Source organism: Fringilla coelebs (assembly GCF_963513975.1).
Source record: "Fringilla coelebs genome assembly, chromosome: 18".
Classification (NCBI taxonomy): domain Eukaryota; kingdom Metazoa; phylum Chordata; class Aves; order Passeriformes; family Fringillidae; genus Fringilla; species Fringilla coelebs.
The window spans coordinates 4,807,827-4,828,831 of record NC_140044.1 but is presented as its reverse complement, the minus strand read 5'-3'; the positions used below and the strand labels follow the sequence as shown (position 1 = coordinate 4,828,831).

Genomic DNA, 21,005 nt, shown 5'->3' with positions numbered 1-21,005 from the left:
GCTCAGACGCCTGCGATGGGTTTAGCAGATGTGTCCTCCTGCCTCCAGCAAGGCCAGGACCTCTTGGGAGCAGACGGCCACCAGTGATGGTTTGGGTGGGGACACGAGGGGAGGAGAAGTTTTTTGAAAGTAACACAAAGGGACACGGTGGGTGGCCGCGCGGGGGCACGGGGGTGTTCGCGCGGAGGCACGGTGGGCTCGTGGCTGCGGCAGGGAAGCCGCCGAGGGAGCAACGGGAGAGGCCGGGGAGGCCCCGGGGCGGCCCCGACCCCGCGGGGCTCCCGGCGCTGCCTCCGCCGGCGGCGCCAGGACCGGCACGGCCCCGCGGGCCGGGGGCGGGGCCTCGCGCGGGCAGCCAATGGCCGCGGGGCCGCCGCCTGGCTCATTTGCATTCGGACGCGACGCGGCCAATGGGCGCGCGAGCCGCCGGCCGCGCTGCGTTCCAGCCGCCCCGCCCGGGCGGCCGCGGCTCATTCGGAGAATGGCTGCGGCCACGGCGTGCGGCTCCCCGCCTCCCCGCCCGCCCCGCGAGCAGCCGCCGCCGCGCAAGCGGGGCGACTCCCGGCGGCGGCAGGCCGCCCTCTTCTTCCTCAACAACATCTCCCTGGACGGCCGGCCGCCCTGCCCGCCCGCCGAGAAGCCGCCGCTGCCCGCCGGCCCGGGCGACGGGGAAGAGGCGGCGGCGGAGCCGGCCGGAGCCCCCCCGCGCCTGCTGCCCCCGCCGCCCGTATGCCAGCCGCCGCCCGCCCTGCTCCTGCCCGGCGTGCCCGCGCTCGCCGCCGCCGGAGCCAAGGGGGATGCGGACCCCGCCCGCGGGGGCATCTTCCTGCCGCAGCTGCTGCTGGGCGGCCCGCTGTGCCCGCCGCCCCCGGCGCCGCCCGCCCTGCCGGGGATGCTGGCGGCCCCCAAGCCGGGCGCCCCGGGGCTGCTGAGCCCCTCGCAGAGCGCGGCGGGCGGCGGCTTCGCTCTGGAGGCGCAGCGGCAGAGGTGAGTGAGGGGACGGGGCTCGGCGGGCCAGCCCACACCCCCCGCCCCCGCCGCGCTGACCCCGCGGGCCGTGGGAAGCACCCGGACCCCCCGCGGGCCTGGGAAGAGCCGGACTTTCCCAGGGCCCTCGGCCGGCCGGCGGCTCCGGCAGGGGGGAGCGGGGCATGGGAAACGGGCGCCCCCGGGGACAGCGACCGTGGGAGGCGGCGCCGGCCCCGCGGTGGCCCCGGGAGGGAGCACCTGCCCCGGCGGCCCGGCCAGATGTGCGCGGGGATCCGGCCGGGGAGCGCTGCCCGGCCCGCGCTGCCGCCGCCTCGGCAACGCTGCTCGGGCCCGGGGAGGCGGAGGATGCCCCGGCCGGCGCAGCGGCGGATGAGGGGGATCTGCGGAGGGGATCTCTCGCTGAGGCTCTGTCTGCAGGTTTGCGGTACCCTGAACCCTGCCTTCTGCTTTTCCCCAGCCCGGTTTCTGCATTTCTGTGTTTTCAGATGAAGCTGGCAGGGTCACTGTTAGGCAGAGCGCTTCCTGCACTGCTGGTGTCGTGCCTTCTCCTGTTCTTGTGCTGCTTGTCTCTGCAACTGTGTATTAATGAATGCTTGTGCACAGGGAACTTGTCAGCCTCGGGGGAGGATGCTCTGGCCTTCAGAGCAGGATTACCATTGCAATTCCGAGGGACTTCTGTCAGGCTGAAAGTGTTGCTTTTCTAATCGACTGGAAGGCAGGCTCTTGCTCAGATCTTAGGGAGTTGAGCTCTGAAAGAACTCTTTTCAGGCCATTTCTTGCATAAACAGCTCTGTAAAGTGAGCTGGCCCTCCGAGGCTGCAGATAGGCAGCGGTATCAAAGACTTTAAGTCTCTGTGGTCTTTAGAGTGGCTTCGAGAGCTTTGTCAGTGAGCTGAAATAGAGATGTTGTCAGTGCTTTGAAGCTGGGGAGTTTGCTAATGCAGTTGATGGGTATCCCCTTTTCAGTGTGCATCTCACTGTGGACATGTCCTGTGTATCCCCAGCTTGCGGGTTCAGGTGAATTTGAAGAGAAGTAGCTGTGTGTCAGTAATGTGGGGGGGGTCCTCACGTGTTGTCCCTCCTGGGGTGTTTTCCTCTTGAACCGTTGTTTACCACTCACTGCTTTTCTTGCCATGGAAGAGACCTTTCCTTCCTTTTTGTTGGAGAAATTGAAGCTGTGGCTCCAGCTGGGTGCCCTGCATTGTGCAGCCGTGTGCCGCTTGTTGAGCAGGAAAGCCTGGAGTGAGGGTGTAGCTGTGGAACAGTTCCTACCCAGCACACTTGGTCCACAAAAGCCAGCACAGGAGGTGCTGTGTGATTTAATTTCATTGCTTTTATATTGCAGGCAAAGCTCTTGAGGGCAAGTTTTGCATCAAGAGTTTCAAAGCAGAGTTCCTTTGTGGATGTGGCTTTCGTTGTGCCTGTGAGTGCAGAGTTCTGGAGAGATGATCCTTCCCAAGCCAAGTCAATAGGACACTAAGAAAATATTCCTAGGATCTTCTCACTCGATATCCTTCCTGCCTCTTTCTTTGGCATCAGGTTTGAGCTGTTCCACTACAGTAATTCTAGTCAATCTGGCTGGAAAGAATGATGAATCAGAAATAAAAGGTAGAGAGGAGTGCAAGAGGCAATCAAGGGACTCAAAAGGCTCCTATCTGAGTAATGACAAAATAAACCATGGAAGATCTGCCTGGCTGGGAGTATTGTATTGATCAGTTTGCATACTACTTTTGAGGGTGATTTGGAGTGAGAGTTCATCTGGTTTTCATCTTGAAAGAAAAAGGGCAGCTGCTGAAACCATCAGACAGGAGATTCACATCTTCACATGGGCACACACATCTTCTCACAGAAGGACAGTTTTGTGCTGCCTGTGGAGATGTGTTAGAGCCAATGTACCTCATCCCAGTCACAGGAGTGGGTGAAATGGACTATCCCTCTGGAATGGCAATTTCACTGTCAACTTACAGGGTGAGTGACTTACCTCTTTATTTTTCACTGGACAGTTTCATGCTTTGATCTGTGACAGAGTATCTCTCCATCCCCACTGAGCAGAGGGATCTCTTCTTGTTGGAAATACACAAGGAATAATTCTGTGAATCGCAGGAGAAATGTGCTTCAGGACAGTGGTGCTTTTACTCCGTCCCCTTCTGTGTTGGGTGAGCTCTTTGCAAACTAAGATTCCGAAATCAGCAATTACAAAATGGATCTTCCTTTATCAGGACTTAGGAATCTGAGAATTGTTTTGCCATACAGCAATGTTGCTATTCTAGATCATTAACGGCCTGCATCATGCAGAGGTACAGGCAAGGGAAGGGGGAAGTGGAATCTGCACTGCCACCCTGGGCTTTTCATCCCTGATATCCACTTCAGGCAGCTGTTCTCTTCAGAGTCCTTTTTGAGTCACTGTCAAGAGCTGCTCTGAATTTTCCTCAGGTGCACAAAGATCACTGGCTGCAGGGTCCCCAGGCTCACTCTGCCTGTGTTCAGTGACCAGACTTCTGCCATGTCTGGGATTTTCATCCTGCTGGGGCTTGCCCTGATCCATGGTGATCTCTATCTACTATCAGCATCTCTATCTACTGACAATATCATTGGGCAGAGTTTTGTTACAAAACTTGACCTTGTTTGACTTGATTGAGAGGTTGTAAGAGGCTGATGAGAGCGGCCAGCGTGGCTCAGGGCAGGGTGTGACAGCGCCTCTGCTCGAGTTGGGGTTGGTTATTGGTAACAGGCAGGATCTGCAGTATGCAGGGAAGGAGACATCTGCTCACCTGATGTAACCTGGAGTTCCTCCATAGCTCTCAGGTCCTTTAGGATGGAAACTTAGCAGAGGAGGCACCATTCAAACCTGGATGCTCAGTTTCATTGTGCTGCTGGCTGAGCATTATAAACAGAATGACTTTAACCTTCCACTTTCATTTTCCTAAGGAATCTTCTGTTTGCAGGATCTTAAATTACAATGCTGTGTTATACCAGCTTGCCTGATCTGCTTGCCATCCCTCTTCCCTTCTCCTTTTCCATCTTGCTGTGTTCTTTTGTTCTTTCAAAGAACGAGCCTCACAGAAAGCAGTGGAGGGAGGCAGCAAACGGGGAACAAATCGGCATTCACAGATTTTTTAATGAATTTCTGCAGCTGGGTCTGAAACTGGCAGAGCTTCCTGGGGAAACACAGATAGCAGAGAGCCCTGGAAATAGCCAGGTTATGAAAGCATGAAAAATGGAAACAACAGCCCTGGATGTCAATGCTTGTTGTGCTTCTGAAGTTTCATTATAGTGTAATGTAAAAGCAGCTGGTTTTGCCATAATTTGCTGCATTTTGCTGGGCCTAAGAATAAACACAGAGACTAAATTATTTGTGACTGATGCTTTAATGTCCTTGGAGTTCAGTGGTCAGGGAGCTGAACTGAGTGTTTGTGATAGCTCAGTCATTTCTGATTTATCAGCAAATTTAGGTCATTTTGAAAGTGGGAGTTTAAACAATAGTTGATAACAGCAGCACTCTGGACCTACTCTGCTTTTGAGCATTAATTGGATGGCAGATTGCTGACATAGGTGTGATCAGATTAGTTCTGTGGGTGGAACAGCAGAAATGCTTTGTCAGGATTTTATACTTATGGTGGTTAATGTGTTGTTTTGTCCTACTGTCAGCTTAGCTGCTGTTGTCACTTCAAGGAATATAAACATTTTTATAAAAACCCCTTTGCTAATAAACAGAAGTTGTTGAGATGGATGAAATAAAAAGTCTCAGTTTAAATTTTGAACCTAATTTGGAATAAGCTGGGCACATGGTGCCTTTCAGGAAGCAGTGAGCTCTGTCAAAGATGACAAGCTTTGACCTTTCAGAGGTGAACAGCAGACTGGGATGTGCTGCTCAAGGCTCAAAATGAGCATATTCTGAGCCTTTCATTTAAAAGTCAGCTGAAATTTTAAGGCTGCAGTCTCCTCCCCAGGTTGCTTCAGCAGATTTCTCTCATATTCTTGACTGCAGGTGAATTACATGTGTCCAAAATTAAGTGTTTTATAGCTGCCTGTGGACATTCCCAGCCAGATAAATTAAGCAGAAGAAGTAAGCTGTATGCCTAGCAGGAAACTTGGAGATCAGAACATCCAAGTCCGTGTGTCCTGTGCACTCCTGTGAGTGGGTCTGGGTCAGGCAATCCGAGACACTTCCAACACCAAGGTTCTTTGACCTCTTCAATTTAGACATTGCAGAGGCTTTAAAGTATCTTTGCTCTCCAGGCAGCAGTAGTCTGTGCACAATTAACTGCACTTGCAGCTGATTTTACCTGTGGATGGATTCTGCAGCTTTTCAGAGTGATACAGGAGGCCTGGCAGTGGATTTCAGGATGCTGCAGGTTTGGGAATTCCAGCTCAAAGCTCCTTTCTGCAGGAGGTGATGAGGGTGGTCAGAATGATGTGGTCTTCCTTCAAGTCAAAGACTCATCAGCCATGAAGGAAAAAGCTACCAAATTAAATATAAAAACCAGAATAACCTAATTTTGGGAATCCCATTCAGACCTCCAGTGAGCAAGTCCTGTAGGAGTGTTACAGTATAGTATATTAAAAGTAATTATTTAGTTATATATAGTATATTAGATATATAGTATATTAAATACTGTGTCTCCTGTTTTCCATCTGTCAACCAGTTAAAGCTGCGAGGCTGACAGGCTGAGCAAGCTTGAAGATATTTTTGAGCCTTCTTTTGAAGGTTGTTCTGAAGGTGTCTGGCTCTGTAGTTGGAGTTTTAAAAATGCACAATGAAATTTAGGCTCTTTAAATGAGCACAAGGTATTGCTGATAAAGCAGGTGACTGCAGGTGGAGGGTGCTGAGCTAAAGCCACTCAGTCAACCCAGTTCTTCAGACAGAGCTCCAAACTCCTGACCTTTGGTTTACAGCTGTTGTGTATTTAACCTACTGTAACTGGAATTTACCTGGAGTTACTGTAACCTACTGTAAGAGGAATTTACCTATTCCCTGAAAAGGTGTTAAAGGAAGAACCTTCAGCTGGCCCTGGGTTTCACAACACACACCAAGCCCTTAAAACCCAAAGCTTGCTGCCAGCTGACCCTGCTGCTGAGGCTGGGATCCTGGAGCTCTTCTCCAGGGAATGCTCCTCTTGTGCCAGCTCTTGCTCAGCTGGTGGTACCCGAGAGCAGACCTGCCTCAGGGCTGGGTAGCTGGTTCATTTTGGAGATCCCACAGCATGGGCTCAACTGCTGCTGGTCATGGCTGCTTGCTCAACAGCAAGGACAGATTTGCACTTGCTCTGTTGTGTCTCCTACAATTTAAGCATAAAATTTTGCCCTAGTAAAGCTGCAGCCTGTTGACTGTGCATTGAAGGGGATGACTGATGAAATGGGAAAAAACAGGTGCCCATAAAAGCATTGTGGGACCTCTCTAAACTTGCTTTGATTTGGTTTCCTCCAGTTACCAGTTTTAATTTTCTCCTTCCCAGTTAAGAGCTTCTCTCTTTCTTTTTTTTTTTAATCTTCTTCCTTTTTTTTTCAGCTTGGGAGTTTATTGTGCTGAAGGCTTTTATTTAGCAAGGCACATGATGAAATGACAGCATCATCTCTCAGTGAAGTGCATGAATATTTCTAGCAGAATGCCCACAGTGTCATCAAGGACACACTCTGCATTTCACGTGCCTGTTTTGGTCAGCAGTTCAGTGCTGAGTAAGCAGAGCACAAAGCACAGGGGGCAACCAGGTTGGTGAGCTACAAACACCTCCTGGGAGAAATCTGGAGAAATGCTGGTGGTGCTCTGGCCAGCACTTCTAGTCTGCTTTGTGAGAAGCAGCAGGGATTTTTAGGAGTGAGCTTTAGGAGGGGGCCGTGGGCACAGCAAACTTTACATCTGGTTTGGTGGTTCTGTTGCAACAGCTGGGCTTTCACAATACTTACTGGAAGGCATTATTTTCTCCTTGCATTGTCTAAACACTCTGAGCACCAAAACAATGTGATTTATGAAACTCAATGAATATAAAGCTCATTCTCTATTAGGTTTTAATCATATGTGGTTGTGAATCAGCAATGAAGTAGCAGCTGCTGCGAAGATTATCTAATTTCTTTCCTTGTTAGTATTTAAAACTCTCCAGGCTTAGTGAGCTTCCCACTTACTCGGCCTCCACCTTCATTCAAATTATACTTCATTTCTGTTCATTCTCATCTGTTCCACAGGCTGTGTGACACATTCTTCCCTTGCATGTGGCTTTACTGGCGGAGGAGTGCAGGATTTTCTCCTGGCTGTTTGGGACCAGCAGGAAAGCCCCTGGTGCCCTTTCAATTTTGCACACAAACCTTGAGTAGGAACACAAAGCTGAAGGAATTAGGCCTCCTCCTTCATCCTGGGCTCTCACAGAGGGCTCTGTAGTAGCCTAAAAGTATTTTTCCTACTCATGCGGCTGATTTCAGTTTATCCTTTAAAATGAAGATTACTGGATGAATAAGTTAAATTAGCCCTGCTGTGAGACTTGTATTTATTCTCTGGCAGGCTGGTACTTAAATGTCAGAAAGCTCCTGGGACAGGCCTGCAATCCAGATACATGTTTGTGGTGCCATAAAACAGTGTGAGCTGACTTTGTGAAGAAGGAGCACTGAGCTGTAGGCTTACTCTTGCTGATGCAAAGTGTCTTTCTTCTCTGCCTCTCAAGGAGCATCTGAGCCGAAACCATCCAGCCATGAGAATGGCCTGCTCTGTGCTGGGCTCTTCGTGACACAGATCCTTTGTGAAGTCATTTGTTTTACCAGAGACGTGGTTTTGATGTGATTCAGTGTAAATGCAGTCTCAGGCTTCTTTTGGCTTTAATTACTGAGAACTTGTTGCTACCAGTGAGCTGTACTCAATCTGCTTTTGAGCAGGAAACTCATTAGTGTGAGCGCCGAGGGTGGTGAGGCACAGGGCACTGATAGCAGAACAGGGATGCTCCCACTCACATGCTCTGAAATCACTGAATGTCTCCTGGGCTGCTAAAAAGTAAGCTTAAATACAAGGAGTAGCTTTCTTAATCCCCCAGTGCCTGGATTTTACCTAGTGAAGCCCAAGTACAGTTCATATATGTTTGTTGTCTTGCCTTAAGGAATGAAAAAATACAGCTTAATCTTTAAAATATATCTTGGAAAAACAAAGCTGACAGGTATGTCTTCCTGTTGTAAACAGGATTTGGGATCTGGATTTCTTGTGCAAATTACCTTTGACAGTTGTTTTTAAGCTAGAGCTTCCAAAAACCAATAAATGATTTTTTTTGTCCTTGTTATATTAATAGCTCAACCTCTTGACAAATGTGATCATACTGAGGCCTGTAAAGGACATGACAAAGGGACATCATATTAAAAAAAAACTCAAGTGAGAAATAGGAAACCAAATTCCATTAGGCCCTAATTTTACACAGTAATTAAAAATCCTTGACCTCCCCTGTTCCACTGATCTGCTGGCAGTAGGGATGGCTAAAGAGCAGCAGAGGGCATCAGCCCTGCTGCTAATTTTAGCCCAGTGCCTGGGGTGTGTGCCTGTGTGTGCATGCAGCATCTGCAGGGCCATGGATGCAGCTCCAATAGAAACAAACCCACACTGCTGGGCCCCTTGGAGGAGGGGGAGCTTTGGCAGCATCTTTGAGCACTGCTGTTGCAGGGCTTGGTGATCCTGGAGGTGATGAGAACAAGAGATCACAGCCTAAGATGAACTTGGGGTGCTGTGTTGGTGGAAATGTCTGGATGTTGGTTGAACTCTGGCTGTGTGGTGGGCTCAGAGTGCAGAGGGATGGGGGAGAACCACTGTGAGATTTTAGAAGCTTTCTGTTTCACCCTTCAGGAGCCCAGCTGATCTGTTCACCTGCTGTGGCAGAAATGGAGAGGAGCTTCCAAGTGGCCAAATGGCAGCTGCACCACTGGCCACTGTCAGGCCCAGTATTAGGGGTTAAGGCCTAGCTTTAAGGGGTTAAAAGGAGATTTGTGAGGGCTGTTTGTTGCAGAATCTGTGAGTGCAGAGTGGGTGCCCAGGGGAATGCCTTAGAGGACTGTTTGTTAGTGGCCCAGCAGCAGGAGTGGATGAGCCTTGTCTGTGCCCGAAGCCACATCTGACAGCACAAGGCCAGCATCTCTTGCATTCAGCACCTGCTAAAGAACTTGCACACTTCCAGCTGCAGGAGCATCTTTGTCCTCCTGGGTGTCTGCAGGTAGCTCAGTGCAGGTGGGAGGAGGGAGGAAACTCTTGGCAAGCCAGCAGAAAGGTCAGTGTTCTCTAATCTGGAGCTGTGACTTAACAAGCTTTCTTCTTTCCATTCATAAGACAGGAGGTGTAGGGATTACCATTGCTATTCATAGATTGCTCTTAGCTCTGTCCTGTCCTGCTGGGAACACTGAAGGGCTGTGTCACCCTCGGGGCTGGGGATCCCACTGCTGCTTGTCCAGTGTCCAGTCTCTGCACAGGGTTTCAGTGGCACCTGGCAGGACCAGGACAACTCTGAAGCAGGTAGCACTCAAACATTGGGTTTCCTCCATGGGAGATCCATCAGGAAGAATACATGTGTGGGCTGGCTACTGCTCCCCAGGGCAGGAGTCAAAGTGTAGCTCTGGAGACAATTTATTGGGTATTTTCCTGAGCACAAGGGGGTTTTGTGGGCTTTTTTGAGTGCGTGTTCAGCTGGTCAGGGATTTGGCAGCAGTGTTGGATTGTGTGAGCCCGTGTGTGCACATGGAGATAAGGAGCCAAGGCGTAATCCAGAATTCCTCTGCTTGATAGCCCCTTATCTCTGGGCATGGGCTCTGTGTGTTTTTGCACTTGATGGGTCCCCTCGAGGTTCTCGCTCTGTAAACACAGTTGCTGTTTTTAATGGTTTGAGAGTGTACTGCTTTGGCTTTATTGGCTCCTGAAATAAAAAGCTGGGAAGCACCCAAAAATGAGCTCCTGGTCAGGGACATGCAAGCACCCAAACCCTCTATAGCTTGTCAAGCACTGGCTGGTGCTGGCAAACAGGCATGTTTGGGCTTTCTGCTGGAATTACAGCCTGCTCCACGGAACCCATGAACATTTGAATATTGGGTATTTCAATTGCAAATTGCCAGGTCACACATGGGTAAGGCTGCATAACATAACTCAGCATATGTAGAGGTGTTGGTATTCTTAGTATTTAGGTTGCTTTCAGCAACAAACACACTGTATAAACCACTTAAAATCCTTTGAATTCCATGGCCAAAGCAAGAAGGGTTATCCTGGGTGAAGCTGCTTAGCACAGCATAGGTGACTTGACATTTTTTGCCACCAAAGTTAGCAGTCACTGGAGTGACCCAGTGCAGTGCAAGTGTGAGTTGGCTGCATGAGAGGAGCACTCAAACTAAAGCAAACACATGTGTGTGTGCATATTTATAAGTGCAGAACTGCTCAAAGAGTGTCAAAATTTGGTGCATTCTCCAAGTACTTCACTAGTGACTCTCAGAACATGTTGAGGGTGCTGTGCTGCTGGAAAGTGTTGGGTTGGGCCTACAAACTGTTTCAGGTACTCTGGGTTAGTGAGAATTCTTTACAGACACCCCGTTTTGGGATTTGAGGGAGAGTGTCTGGCTCAGCGTCAGGGATCCCTCCAAGGTGACAGCTTCGCTGAGGGCAGAAATTATTTACAAGTGTAGCTAAAAATGAAGTTTCCTGTTGGCAGAGTGGGGATGAGTCATTGTGGTTCTGAGTCAAGGGGAGGGATCTTCCCTTTGCTGCAGCAGGGTTTTACTTCCAGATCTGCCCTCGGTTCAGGTGTTTGGCACTCTTGTCCCTGTTACTGAGAAAACAAGGGGGTATTCAGAAGGTGTAACACCCTGGCTGAGTCTCCACTGTGGAGTCAGGAGTGAGGAGGTGGCCATGGCTGTCCCAGTCCATCCTGTTACTCACTCACACCAAGCATCCTTTTACAGAACTATGTGCTTTTTCTGTACCAGTGCCCACTGGCATTAGCTGTGTTTTCCCTCTGCTTGCCATACACGGCGTCTTTCTGTCTCCATCCAGCCAGGTCTCCCCTGGGAGGGAGGGAAGGCTGTGGATGTTACCAACTGCTTTAGAACCAGGAGGTTTGCAGTTACTTCCTCATTTCATGAAGGGTTTTTTATTGAATTTTAGATGCTAAATTAGACTGGAGAGCCATGTAAATGTGAAAGTGTTAAACATTCCTGTGCCATTCTTGCTGAAAAGCAGCAAACCAGTAATAATTTTAAAACTGAAGTGCTGGTGGAGGGTGTTGAAGCTGTGCCAGGAATGTTCTCCAGTTGCACCTTAATGGCTGTGAACTTGTAGGAGGCAGTCTCTAGCAATACTGAAGGTGTTAGTCCTGTGGGAGTGCTTGCCTCCCTTGTGTTTGCAGAAAGGGACACTAATTTTTCATCCTCCTACCTGTTTGAGTTCTGAGCTTTACTTCCTTTTAAGAGTGCCTGAACAGTGCAGCTGAGAGTCTGCTCTGCTGCAGCTTGAGGTTTGATTTTTATTTTTTTTTTGCCAGAAGCTGGTCTTGTCAAACCAGAGTCCTGTAACTTTTGTCTTGTTGTGCTGTTTCTACATTGACTTCCATGGGAGCACTGCCCATTAGTTGAGTTCCTGTCTCACTTGGGAAGAAAACCTTGGACTTGAGCACACATGGCTTGTGCTAAAAGTGTAGCATAATGCATGCTCAAACAAAGGCAGAAAATACAGACTCTGATAGTTGTAGTGTCAGCTTTTTGCTGGTGGAGTGCATTGTTCCTATAGAAATTGCAGTCAGAGTTGCACAATTCATTTGTAAATCTCTACCAACAAAGCAAGACTTGACTTGGACAATAGTAATGCATCTTACTTTGGCAAAGTCTGGGTTTTTTTGCTTGAATGTGATATCCTATTACTGTTACACTAACTCACGTGAGCCCTACTATTATTCTTGCATCTTCCATTCTGGGACTTCACATGGATGCCAAATACTTTTTGCTTCCTCTAATAACCCTCTCTATTGTTTCTCAGTGAGATCTGTCAGTTTTATTGAGCTGCAGCCACAGACTCTCAGTCTGCTGACTCCTGGAGCTGGAGACAGCTGTTCTGAATGGAGAATGCACAAAGATGTTTGGTCATCATACAGATGTACCTGTATCTGAGCTTAAATTGATATAAAATTATTTATTCCCCTGCCTTGATGGGGGAATCTTTTTGTGACATTCTTGTCAGATTTCAAATGAGTATTTGGAAGCTTTTTAGGTGTTAACTTACAGGTAGGAGTTCTTCTGTGTGGCAGATAATGAATGGTCTTGTTGATGAAGTTGGTAAAAATATGTATTTCAAGGGTCCTAGAGGGGGAGACAAGTTCTTGGCCTTTTAAGGAACTTTAAACTCTTATTTAAGCACTCTTGCAACAAAACAAAAATCCAGAAAGCCTGCCATGCGTCCTAAGAGCTCATAGATCTGTTGCAGTTCATAAACTCGGAGGCCATGAACTAATGCTGTTCACTCTTCGTGGTGTTGTGCATTTTGCAGAAGGCGTTTTATCTCCCAGCGCTGCTCTCTAGACTTTTTAGAAGACATAGTGGAATATGCCAGTGTCCGAAGGTACTTGTTTTCAAAAGCAGCATTAACCTCAGCTCGTTGCATGCAGTCCTCTCCTCCCTCCACCCTCTATCCACGCCAATATCTGAGGTCCTGCATGCTAGTGCTGCCATCTGATCATACAACTGGCATTAATATTTCTCAGAACACTTAACAGATTTTTGTTTTGTTTTGTTTTTCTTTTTTATCATTGCAGAACCAAGCATATATCTGGGTCTCCAAGACACAAAAGTTTGAAGAAGATGCACTTCATCAAGAACATGAGGCAGTATGACACCAAGAACAGCAGGTAACACATGGACATCTAGGTTCCCCCTGTACTTGTGTGCAGTAGGAAGCAGCCTCCAGTTCCATTCAGTGAGACATTTAACGTCAGTGAGAATTAGAGGATGCCCCTGGCCTTGTGAGCTTTATCCAGACTTCTGTCAAAGGTGGTAGGTGCTCATATCTGCCACATTTGCACTGATGATTCTGCCATCCTACTCTGAGGAGGTTAAATCATTCTCTCTTTTCTTCTCTCACTTTTCTTATTTCTCTCACTTTCCTTATCTCTGGCACAGAGAGGTCAGAGCTGAGAATGGTGAAGAAATGGAGAAGCCATTAAGGAGAATGGCTTGGTTTAGCCAAATTCTTGGCTCATGGCTGCTGAGCAGAAGAGAAAGGGAGACTGCATTTATGTTTATTATTAATAGAAGTGTGAGGTTTCATCTAAATGTAAAATACTATCTACATCTTTTCACAAGGTTTATGTAAAAATTACATAAATATAGATATATATTTAAGGACTGGTATCTCCTCTGAGGAGCTCCTCAGGTGATGGCAGGTCCTAAACACTGAGATTTGATAGAGAGCCCCAAGGACCTGCAGGGTCAATGTTAAACCTCTGCTGTTCTGCTTTCTGAAAATGTTAAATCCATGGCAGTATCTATGACTTGCAGAGCAAGATAAGAAGAGCCTTGTGTTAATACCCCATAAAAAGCTGCTTTGTAACTTCTGGATCTTAATTCATATCCTGATCTTTCCCCATCTGCTTACAGGATAGTGCTGATCTGTGCTAAACGAACCCTCTGTGTGGCGTTTTCTATCCTGCCTTACGGGGAGGGGCTGCGGATCAGGTGAGTCTCTTCAGCTGCTCTGTGAAACGTCTGCTCTGTTCTTTCAAGAGATCTCCTGAAATGAGTGTGCTTGGTGTAGGTCTCCTTTTTTGAAGCAAGTGAGCCTATTTAACCTGGCATTCATGTGTAGGGACAAGAGCTTGCTGTCAGAGCAGTAAAACCAGACACTGCCACAGTGTCAAAGTGTTCATTCCAGCTCTGAGAGAAAAATACTGGAAAAGGCAGACTTTTCTTCCAGTGTTTATTCACATTTTAAAGTGCTCCAGTCCTGTGAAATCTCTGAAATCAACTTTGAACAGATAATGTGATTGGCTGCTGTGTAGGTTTTCTATACTCCTAAAGTGGTCAGAAATCTATTGTCTTTAGAGCCACCTACAGTGGTGTCAGCAAAAAAGCACAGGGAGTTTCAGGGAAGGGTGCTGTTGCCTTCACTGGAAATTCTCAAGGGTTTATAGTGAATTTTCACCTAAATAAGTTAAAAGATGCTCTTCTGTTTCTCAGCTTTAAGCTGTGAATGTCACTATTTGCAACCTAAGAAAAGCAGAAACAGTTTGGACTGATTCACACTGCTTTTGGTGTTTGGACTACATTTTTGTTTACAGCTGTCAGGATGATCATTTGTGAGAAACAAAACACACACAAACTGGATTTCCCTGGGTCTTTCTTCAGTCCCTTGTGAAGTTTAAGTCCATTCTGTGAAGGTCTGTTATCTACAAATATACCATACAAAACACTAATTCTGTTCTGGCAAAACAATTGTGTTGTCACTTCTGTCCTGCCTGTAACTTATGGACAGAGGAAACGGATGCTTAGTCGTGGGAATTGTATTGTATGCAAATACATGCCATAAAAATAGTTGATGGGAAAATATTCTCCCACATAATAGAAAGGCAGCAAGGTCACTGGAGCTATTTCAGAGCAGTTCTGAGCACTGTGCTGTTCAGCTTGCAAGCTGGCAAGGCAGTTCTTCACTTGAAAACTGGATTTTGTATTGGAATATTGGTGACAAAGCCACGTGCTGCCATCGGTGACACAGAGACCTGAAGCTTCATTCTGAACTTGAGCTTGTGTGCACAGGGGTTGCAAATTTGCTCTTGAAAGGCAGGTTTCTAATCCTGGAAAACAAGTAATGTAAATCAAGTTTGCTGTTACCTGTTTGAGCATTAGAGATTTGGGAATGGTGCAGTCTTGTGCAGAAAGATCACATTAAAAACAGTTTACCTTCAATAGGTAGATTGGTAGATTTGTGTTAAACTGAAATGAAATCTGATGCTTTAGTTAATGAACATCTCCACATTTTGAAAAGAGTACTTAAAAACTAATGCTCTCCTGGAGGTGGCATTGAGAGGTTGGTTTGTTTCCACGCAGGAGAACTCTGACCTGGTGGTGTTGGTTGGTGTTTATCATGGGAAGCTGGGCTTGCATTTTGTAATAGTGCTCTTTCTTACCTGCATTTAGTGATCTGAAAACGGAAGGACAAAAACAGCGACATCCTTCTGGAGGAGTTTCAGTATCTACTGAGATGGTGCTTGGACTGGAAGGAGTAGAGCTGGGTGCTGATGGCAAGGTAAGGACATTTACTTTTTCACCCCAGAGCCATTTCATGCTGGGACAAATAAATTTATGCAGTGCTTTGCTGTCCATTATGCGAGAGCTGTGGCTTTTTGGAGCAGACCCCTAGTTTGAAATTGTGGCTTATGATAATGCTACTTCTGGAAAGGCTTCTGAAGCTTGTGATCACTTCTGCCTCTGTTTCTGGAGAATTGAGTTGGCTTTACTATCTAAGGCAACATCTGAGTGAAGTTCTGATAGAAATATGGATGAAATTCATACTGCTTTAGTTAAATTTATAATGCCAGAATTATACTGGTGATTCTCACCTTTTCTTTGCCATCCCACCAAATCTTCTACAACTCTTCATTTTAAAGTTGTGGAAACAAGGCACGCCTCATCCAACTTTTCCCTTCCTTCTGTCTCACAGTTCCAAACCCTAATCCAGACTCTAGGGGACTCTGATTTGGAAAATCCTAGGTGTCAGGAAATGAGCTTTTCAGTAAATTTCCCCCCATAACCACTACAACTTTCTCTTCTTTCAGGTTGTGTCCTATGCAAAATTCTTGTACCCGACCAACGCTCTGGTTGTTCGCAAAGCCGACGCCTACGGTGCTGTTCCCCCCTGTCGAGCCAGTGCTCCCCGGAGTCTTCCTGGATCAAGATACAAACCTGTGACAGCAAAAACAATACCAGCAGGGACAGACATTGGTAAGGACAGAGCCAGCCCTGTCATCACTGGTGCACGCAGCAGAAAAGGCAGAGATTTGTCTGAGACAGCTGCAGGTGGTCAGTGTGTTGTTGGGATGGAGGGGCTGCCGCTCGTTAGTGCAGTGCAAGTGATGAGCCTTAGGACTGAGGCTTCCTCAAACTCCTTATAGCCTCCATACATCTGGCCTAGTTCTGTTTATGCTATTCAGGAGGCACAAAGCATTTCCTTTGGGAATGTAAAGTTTTATATTTCTCACCAAGAAACATCTGGTGTACGTGGATCCAGGTGGTTCTCTTTGCCTTCTAGCACAGTAACAATGCATAAGCCAGAGTTTGTGCCAAGAATCCCTTCTCTTGTGTAAAAGAGCAAACCTGACAACAACTCTGCTGTCTGTTAAAAGGACAGGCATAATAATTCAGTCTTGGGTAGTTGATTTCTGGGTATATTTGTAGATGCAAACTCACTGCATCTAAAATCTACAATGGTATGTCAGGCATGGTATCTGTGTAGTGGAGAAAGAGATTGTGTGGTTTATTGTATTGTTCTAATTTGTCACTGGTGCATTTATGAAATGCATGCATGTGCCTGTAGCTGCAGTTTGTACTGTGAGATCTGCCAACACTTAACGTTTGCTATTTGAAAACTTCCTTAAGGAGGAGACAGGGAATTTAAAGCTCTTCTTCTGGTGACCCAATGTGCTTTCCTCATTCCCCCAGGAAGTGAAGCTGGAGAAGCTGCAGAGTATGATCCAAATCTTCTGGACGATCCTCAGTGGCCCTGTGGAAAACATAAACGTGTTCTCATCTTTGCCTCCTACATGGTGAGTGACTGGCATACCTGAAAGAGGAGAGACTCCCTGACAGATCCTCCTATAAAGAGTTGTTTTTGAGGAAGAAAAATTCCTCTAGGAAGAAAAAGTGTTTTTTCTGATAATTGATTAGGAAAAATACAAACAGTTGAGTTTGTACAGTGAGCTTGTCAAAGGCCAACCTGACACCTGTCTTCATGTTGTCATTTATTTCTTGGAACCATTTGCTTACTATTTTATTAAAGACTTTGTTTAAAATTGGGATTCAACTTTGGGACATTTCAGAAATGTTAAATTGTGAACAATAAAACTCAAATTTGCCTTTGCATTAGTGTTTTTGGAAGAGCTGTTTGGCTGTCAGTCCTGCTCACAAGACAAATGATAAATTTTGCTTCTTGCATTTCAGACTACAGTCATAGAGTATGTGAAACCCTCAGACCTTAAAAAGGATATGAACGAAACCTTTAGAGAGAAGTTTCCTCATATCAAGCTGACACTGAGCAAAATTAGGAGGTAAGAAATAAGCCTTGAGTAACAAGAACATCATCCACACTGTCTGAGGCTGCACTTGTATGCAGCAAATACTAACTCTATTAATAGCATATATGATTAAACACTAATCTCCTGTTGTCAGTTGAGCTGACTTGTAGGATGACAGCCCTGTACTGGAATCTTTAGGATGCTGAGAAAGGGTAACAGTTGGTTTTCAAAGTTCCACCTCAAGGGTTTTGTTTCACCAACTGTGGTGTACTAACACTAGGAGCCAATTAACAGTGGAGTAGCATTAGCTTTGAAACAAACCCTTGTAACCTGATTGCTTGGCTGCAGTGCAATCCCACTCCAACTGGATTGGCTTTCTGGGCCCTCTGGCTATTTTTGCCTTTCAATTACCAGACTTGCTGATGACTACAGACTCTAACAAGGTTGTAGGATAAAGAGTGTTAGATCTGGGGGGACTTAGTAAAGAAAAGCTTTTTGTGGAGGCCACACAGAATTTCTCATCCCTGAGTAAATGCATCTGGTTGCTCCTCACCAAGATGCACTGTTGCACCTTCAGAAAGCTGTAATCTTGCTGGTGTTACAGGGAGATTGATGCAATCAGAGCCTGTTGAAATAGCCAGCTTGAACACGGTTCTGCTGAGTCACCAAGGCCAGGTGTAGCTCAGCTCCAGGGGAAGGTTTGCTTGGGCAGGCTGTCCTGCCTGAGTCCTGCATGCTCCTCTCTGCAGCAGTTCAGAGCAGTGTGTTCCTGCAGAGATCATGCAGCTACAGTGTGGCCTTGGAGGAGCCATCCACCTCCAAGCCTGCTAGATGCTGAGGTGAAGGGCTGGCTGTGTGGGGAGTGTGGAAAGCAGGCTGCCCTCCCCTCACACCTGGCTCTAACACAAGGTGTCTACCAGACAGGTCTCTGTGCAGCAGCTGCTGTCATCTGCAGGGCTCTGCTGTGGTTTTCTGTAGGTCAGAGTGGTTCGCTCTTGTGATCTGAATCACAAACCAGTTTGGGAACCCAGAAGAAATCCTACAGCAATAGCCTGTGTGCCAGTGAGGCAGCTAAGCTCTGGTGTTTATGGGCAGATGAGGAATTGTTCTACCACAGTGGATGTTGTCAGCCAGGTGAAATCAGTTTGTGCACAGCACCAGCTGAGCTTTTCCACTCTAGGATAATACTTGTCATGGTTTTCCAAATAGGAGCCTTGCCCATATGCTCCTCTGAGCTGCTGTGCTGCAGTATTTCTACAGCATTTAATAAAATCTGTCATGTCTGGGGGGGGCTATCTTTTCTCCTATTCCCAGTTTAAAGAGAGAGATGAGAAACCTGAGTGAGGAGTGCAGTCTGGAGCCGGTGACTGTCTCCATGGCTTACGTTTACTTTGAGAAGCTCGTCCTCCAAGGCAAACTCAACAAACAGAACCGCAAACTGTGCGCTGGTGCTTGTGTTCTGCTCGCAGCCAAGATCAGCAGTGACCTCAGGAAACATGAAGTGAAACACCTAATAGATGTAAGTGCTATGAGCCTTGTTCCAGCTGCTCTCAGAACCTCCTCCCTAGCTCGTAGGCAAAGATTAAATGCAAGGTTTTCAGTGGTACGTGCTTGCAAGGAAGACCAGCTCTTTCAGTCAGTTTTATGTCTCATTAGGGCTCTTCCTTGCTTTGTTTTTTCTAATTCATTAAAACTATCTGCCTGCTGCAGGCTAGTGTCTTACTGATCCTCCAGTAAAGTTATTTTTGCACTTGTATATGTTTGCCAGAGAAGCAGTAACAGTTGTGTGGGTGTCACAGCTGAGCTGATAAGCTGGTGTTGATTCTGAAAATACAGCTCAGGCTGTGCATCACAGACTTAATCTAACAATGCCTTGAAATCACCTGGATTAACTGATTCTTTCTCCCCTCCTTTGTTTTGTTTTGTTACCACCGTGATAGAAACTAGAAGAGAGATTCAGATTCAACAGAAGGGATCTCATTGGTTTCGAATTCACCGTCCTTGTGGCTTTGGAACTGGCTCTGTATCTCCCTGAAAACCAAGTTTTACCTCATTACAGACGGCTCACACAACAGTCTTAACCAAAGCTCCATCCCAGCCAGCATCCAGCTGTGCTGGGATCCCACCCCAGGATGCTGCCTGTGGAGCTGCCACTGGCCCCAGCTCGTTGGGAAGGCTGCAGGGTGATGGGAACTGTCGAGGTCTGTGGACACAGATGCCAAATCTGGGGGATGGTACGAGAAGAGTTATTGAACTTTTGTTTTCTTTTGGACATTTAAAGCACAAATTCACCAGTCAGCTGTCATGGCTGCTTATTATTCCTTATTTATCTTCCTGGTTTTACTAAAACTGTTCTTCCCTATGAAGAATACTATGGTATTGGTTCTTTTTCTTTTATTTTGTTTTAAGCCTTTATTGTATTCCTTGAAACTGAAGGAACATCACTTCCATTCCAGTGCACCATAAAGTTCAGATGTTTCTAAGAACCTTCTCACAGTTTTACATTAATGAAATGCATACTTTATTTTTTTAAAGATGTGCCTAAAACTGGCTGGTCTGGTACCAGTGCTTTTTAAGTTAGTTCTGTTATTTAGTGGGGTATCCTGAATTTGTATAGCCATTTATTCTTTACCTGCATTGGCCTTGCATACAAGGAAAACAATTCCAATATATCTGCACTAATTATATACAGGGCATCTATTCTATGATCTATAAGTAGCGAGATTGAAATTACTCCATTTCAATTTATTTACTATAAATAACTTTAAAATATACATTTTGCTTTAGAAGGAAAATTGGTTTGAAAACCTGTCATGAAGTACCACGCGTTGAGTGAGGTAGCTGGGAAGTGATTGCTGTCCTAATTCCCTCTTGAGTGGAAGATGAGCACTTGACAAAGAGCAATTTGCTGTCAAATGTATAATTTAGGGGTTTTATTTGTTTCTCTGTTCTGTAGCCTGAAATAAGCACCTTTTTTAGGATTGACTGTATTATAGATGGTCTTATCTGAGCAAATATGAAGCCAGTAGTTACTGCTGCCAACCGAGGCCAATGAAACAAAGCATGCTCGGTATTTAGAATGCTACTTTTTTTACTCTCTGTTCTTCCAAGCGTTGCATCACTGTGATGGTCCTCATAAAACTGGCATTTCTTGCACATCTGAGCAGCCACTACTGGCTGGTGCCCAGCAGCTCTCTAGAGTTCAAATAACTTCTCTGCCCGCTGGCTTATTCCTTCCTTTATTTTTACAGAATGAATTCTTGATTATACATGGAACCTTCTGTGGTATTGGCTCTTGGGTTTATTTTCTGAAGCAATATTATCGATACAAGTTACTGGGTCCCTTTGCAAGGAACTAAACTTGGTTATTCCAACTGAGAAAGTTGTAATTTAAGTTTGACTCATAAACTGCCAGACCTCATGCTGAGGTCAGGGACTTGCTATCCAATATGTAAGTAATGTAAATTCTTGTTCCTTGTATTAAATATTGGTTGTAGCCAAAACCAAAGCTGAATCCCTGCTCTTCAGCTGTGTTTTGTCTGAAGCTAATTTGGCTTCATTAGATTTGCAGCAAAGTTTACTGGAGCCTCTTCCTCTCTGAGTGGGGCCCAAAGTGTATTTTTCATATATAATAATTACAGTGACTATCAAACCTTTTGTAACTGTGTTCAGCTGTATGTAGCTTCAAATTATTTGTGTAAAATTTAATATGCTTGTGATTTCTCTAACACAGAAGGACTTTCCAGTCTCCAGAAGTAAGATGTAGCTAATAGATTAGACAATAAGCTTGCCAGATATCTTCCA

The 21,005-nt window shown here is 46.4% G+C and overlaps 1 protein-coding gene across 1 annotated transcript; it reads left to right on the top strand.

Moving 5' to 3' along the window:
• Window positions 1-481: 481 nt before the first annotated feature.
• Window positions 482-20,987, top strand: CABLES2 (Cdk5 and Abl enzyme substrate 2; the record flags this gene model as incomplete). The annotated part of the gene is made up of 9 exons (XM_084217851.1): window positions 482-987; window positions 12,732-12,824; window positions 13,573-13,650; window positions 15,109-15,217; window positions 15,747-15,912; window positions 16,630-16,733; window positions 17,128-17,234; window positions 18,516-18,720; window positions 19,142-20,987. The coding sequence occupies 9 exons, from the start codon at window positions 482-484 to the stop codon at window positions 19,280-19,282; spliced, it is 1,509 nt and encodes a 502-aa protein (XP_084073977.1). The 3' UTR covers window positions 19,283-20,987.
• Between the last annotated feature and the right edge of the window lie 18 nt (window positions 20,988-21,005).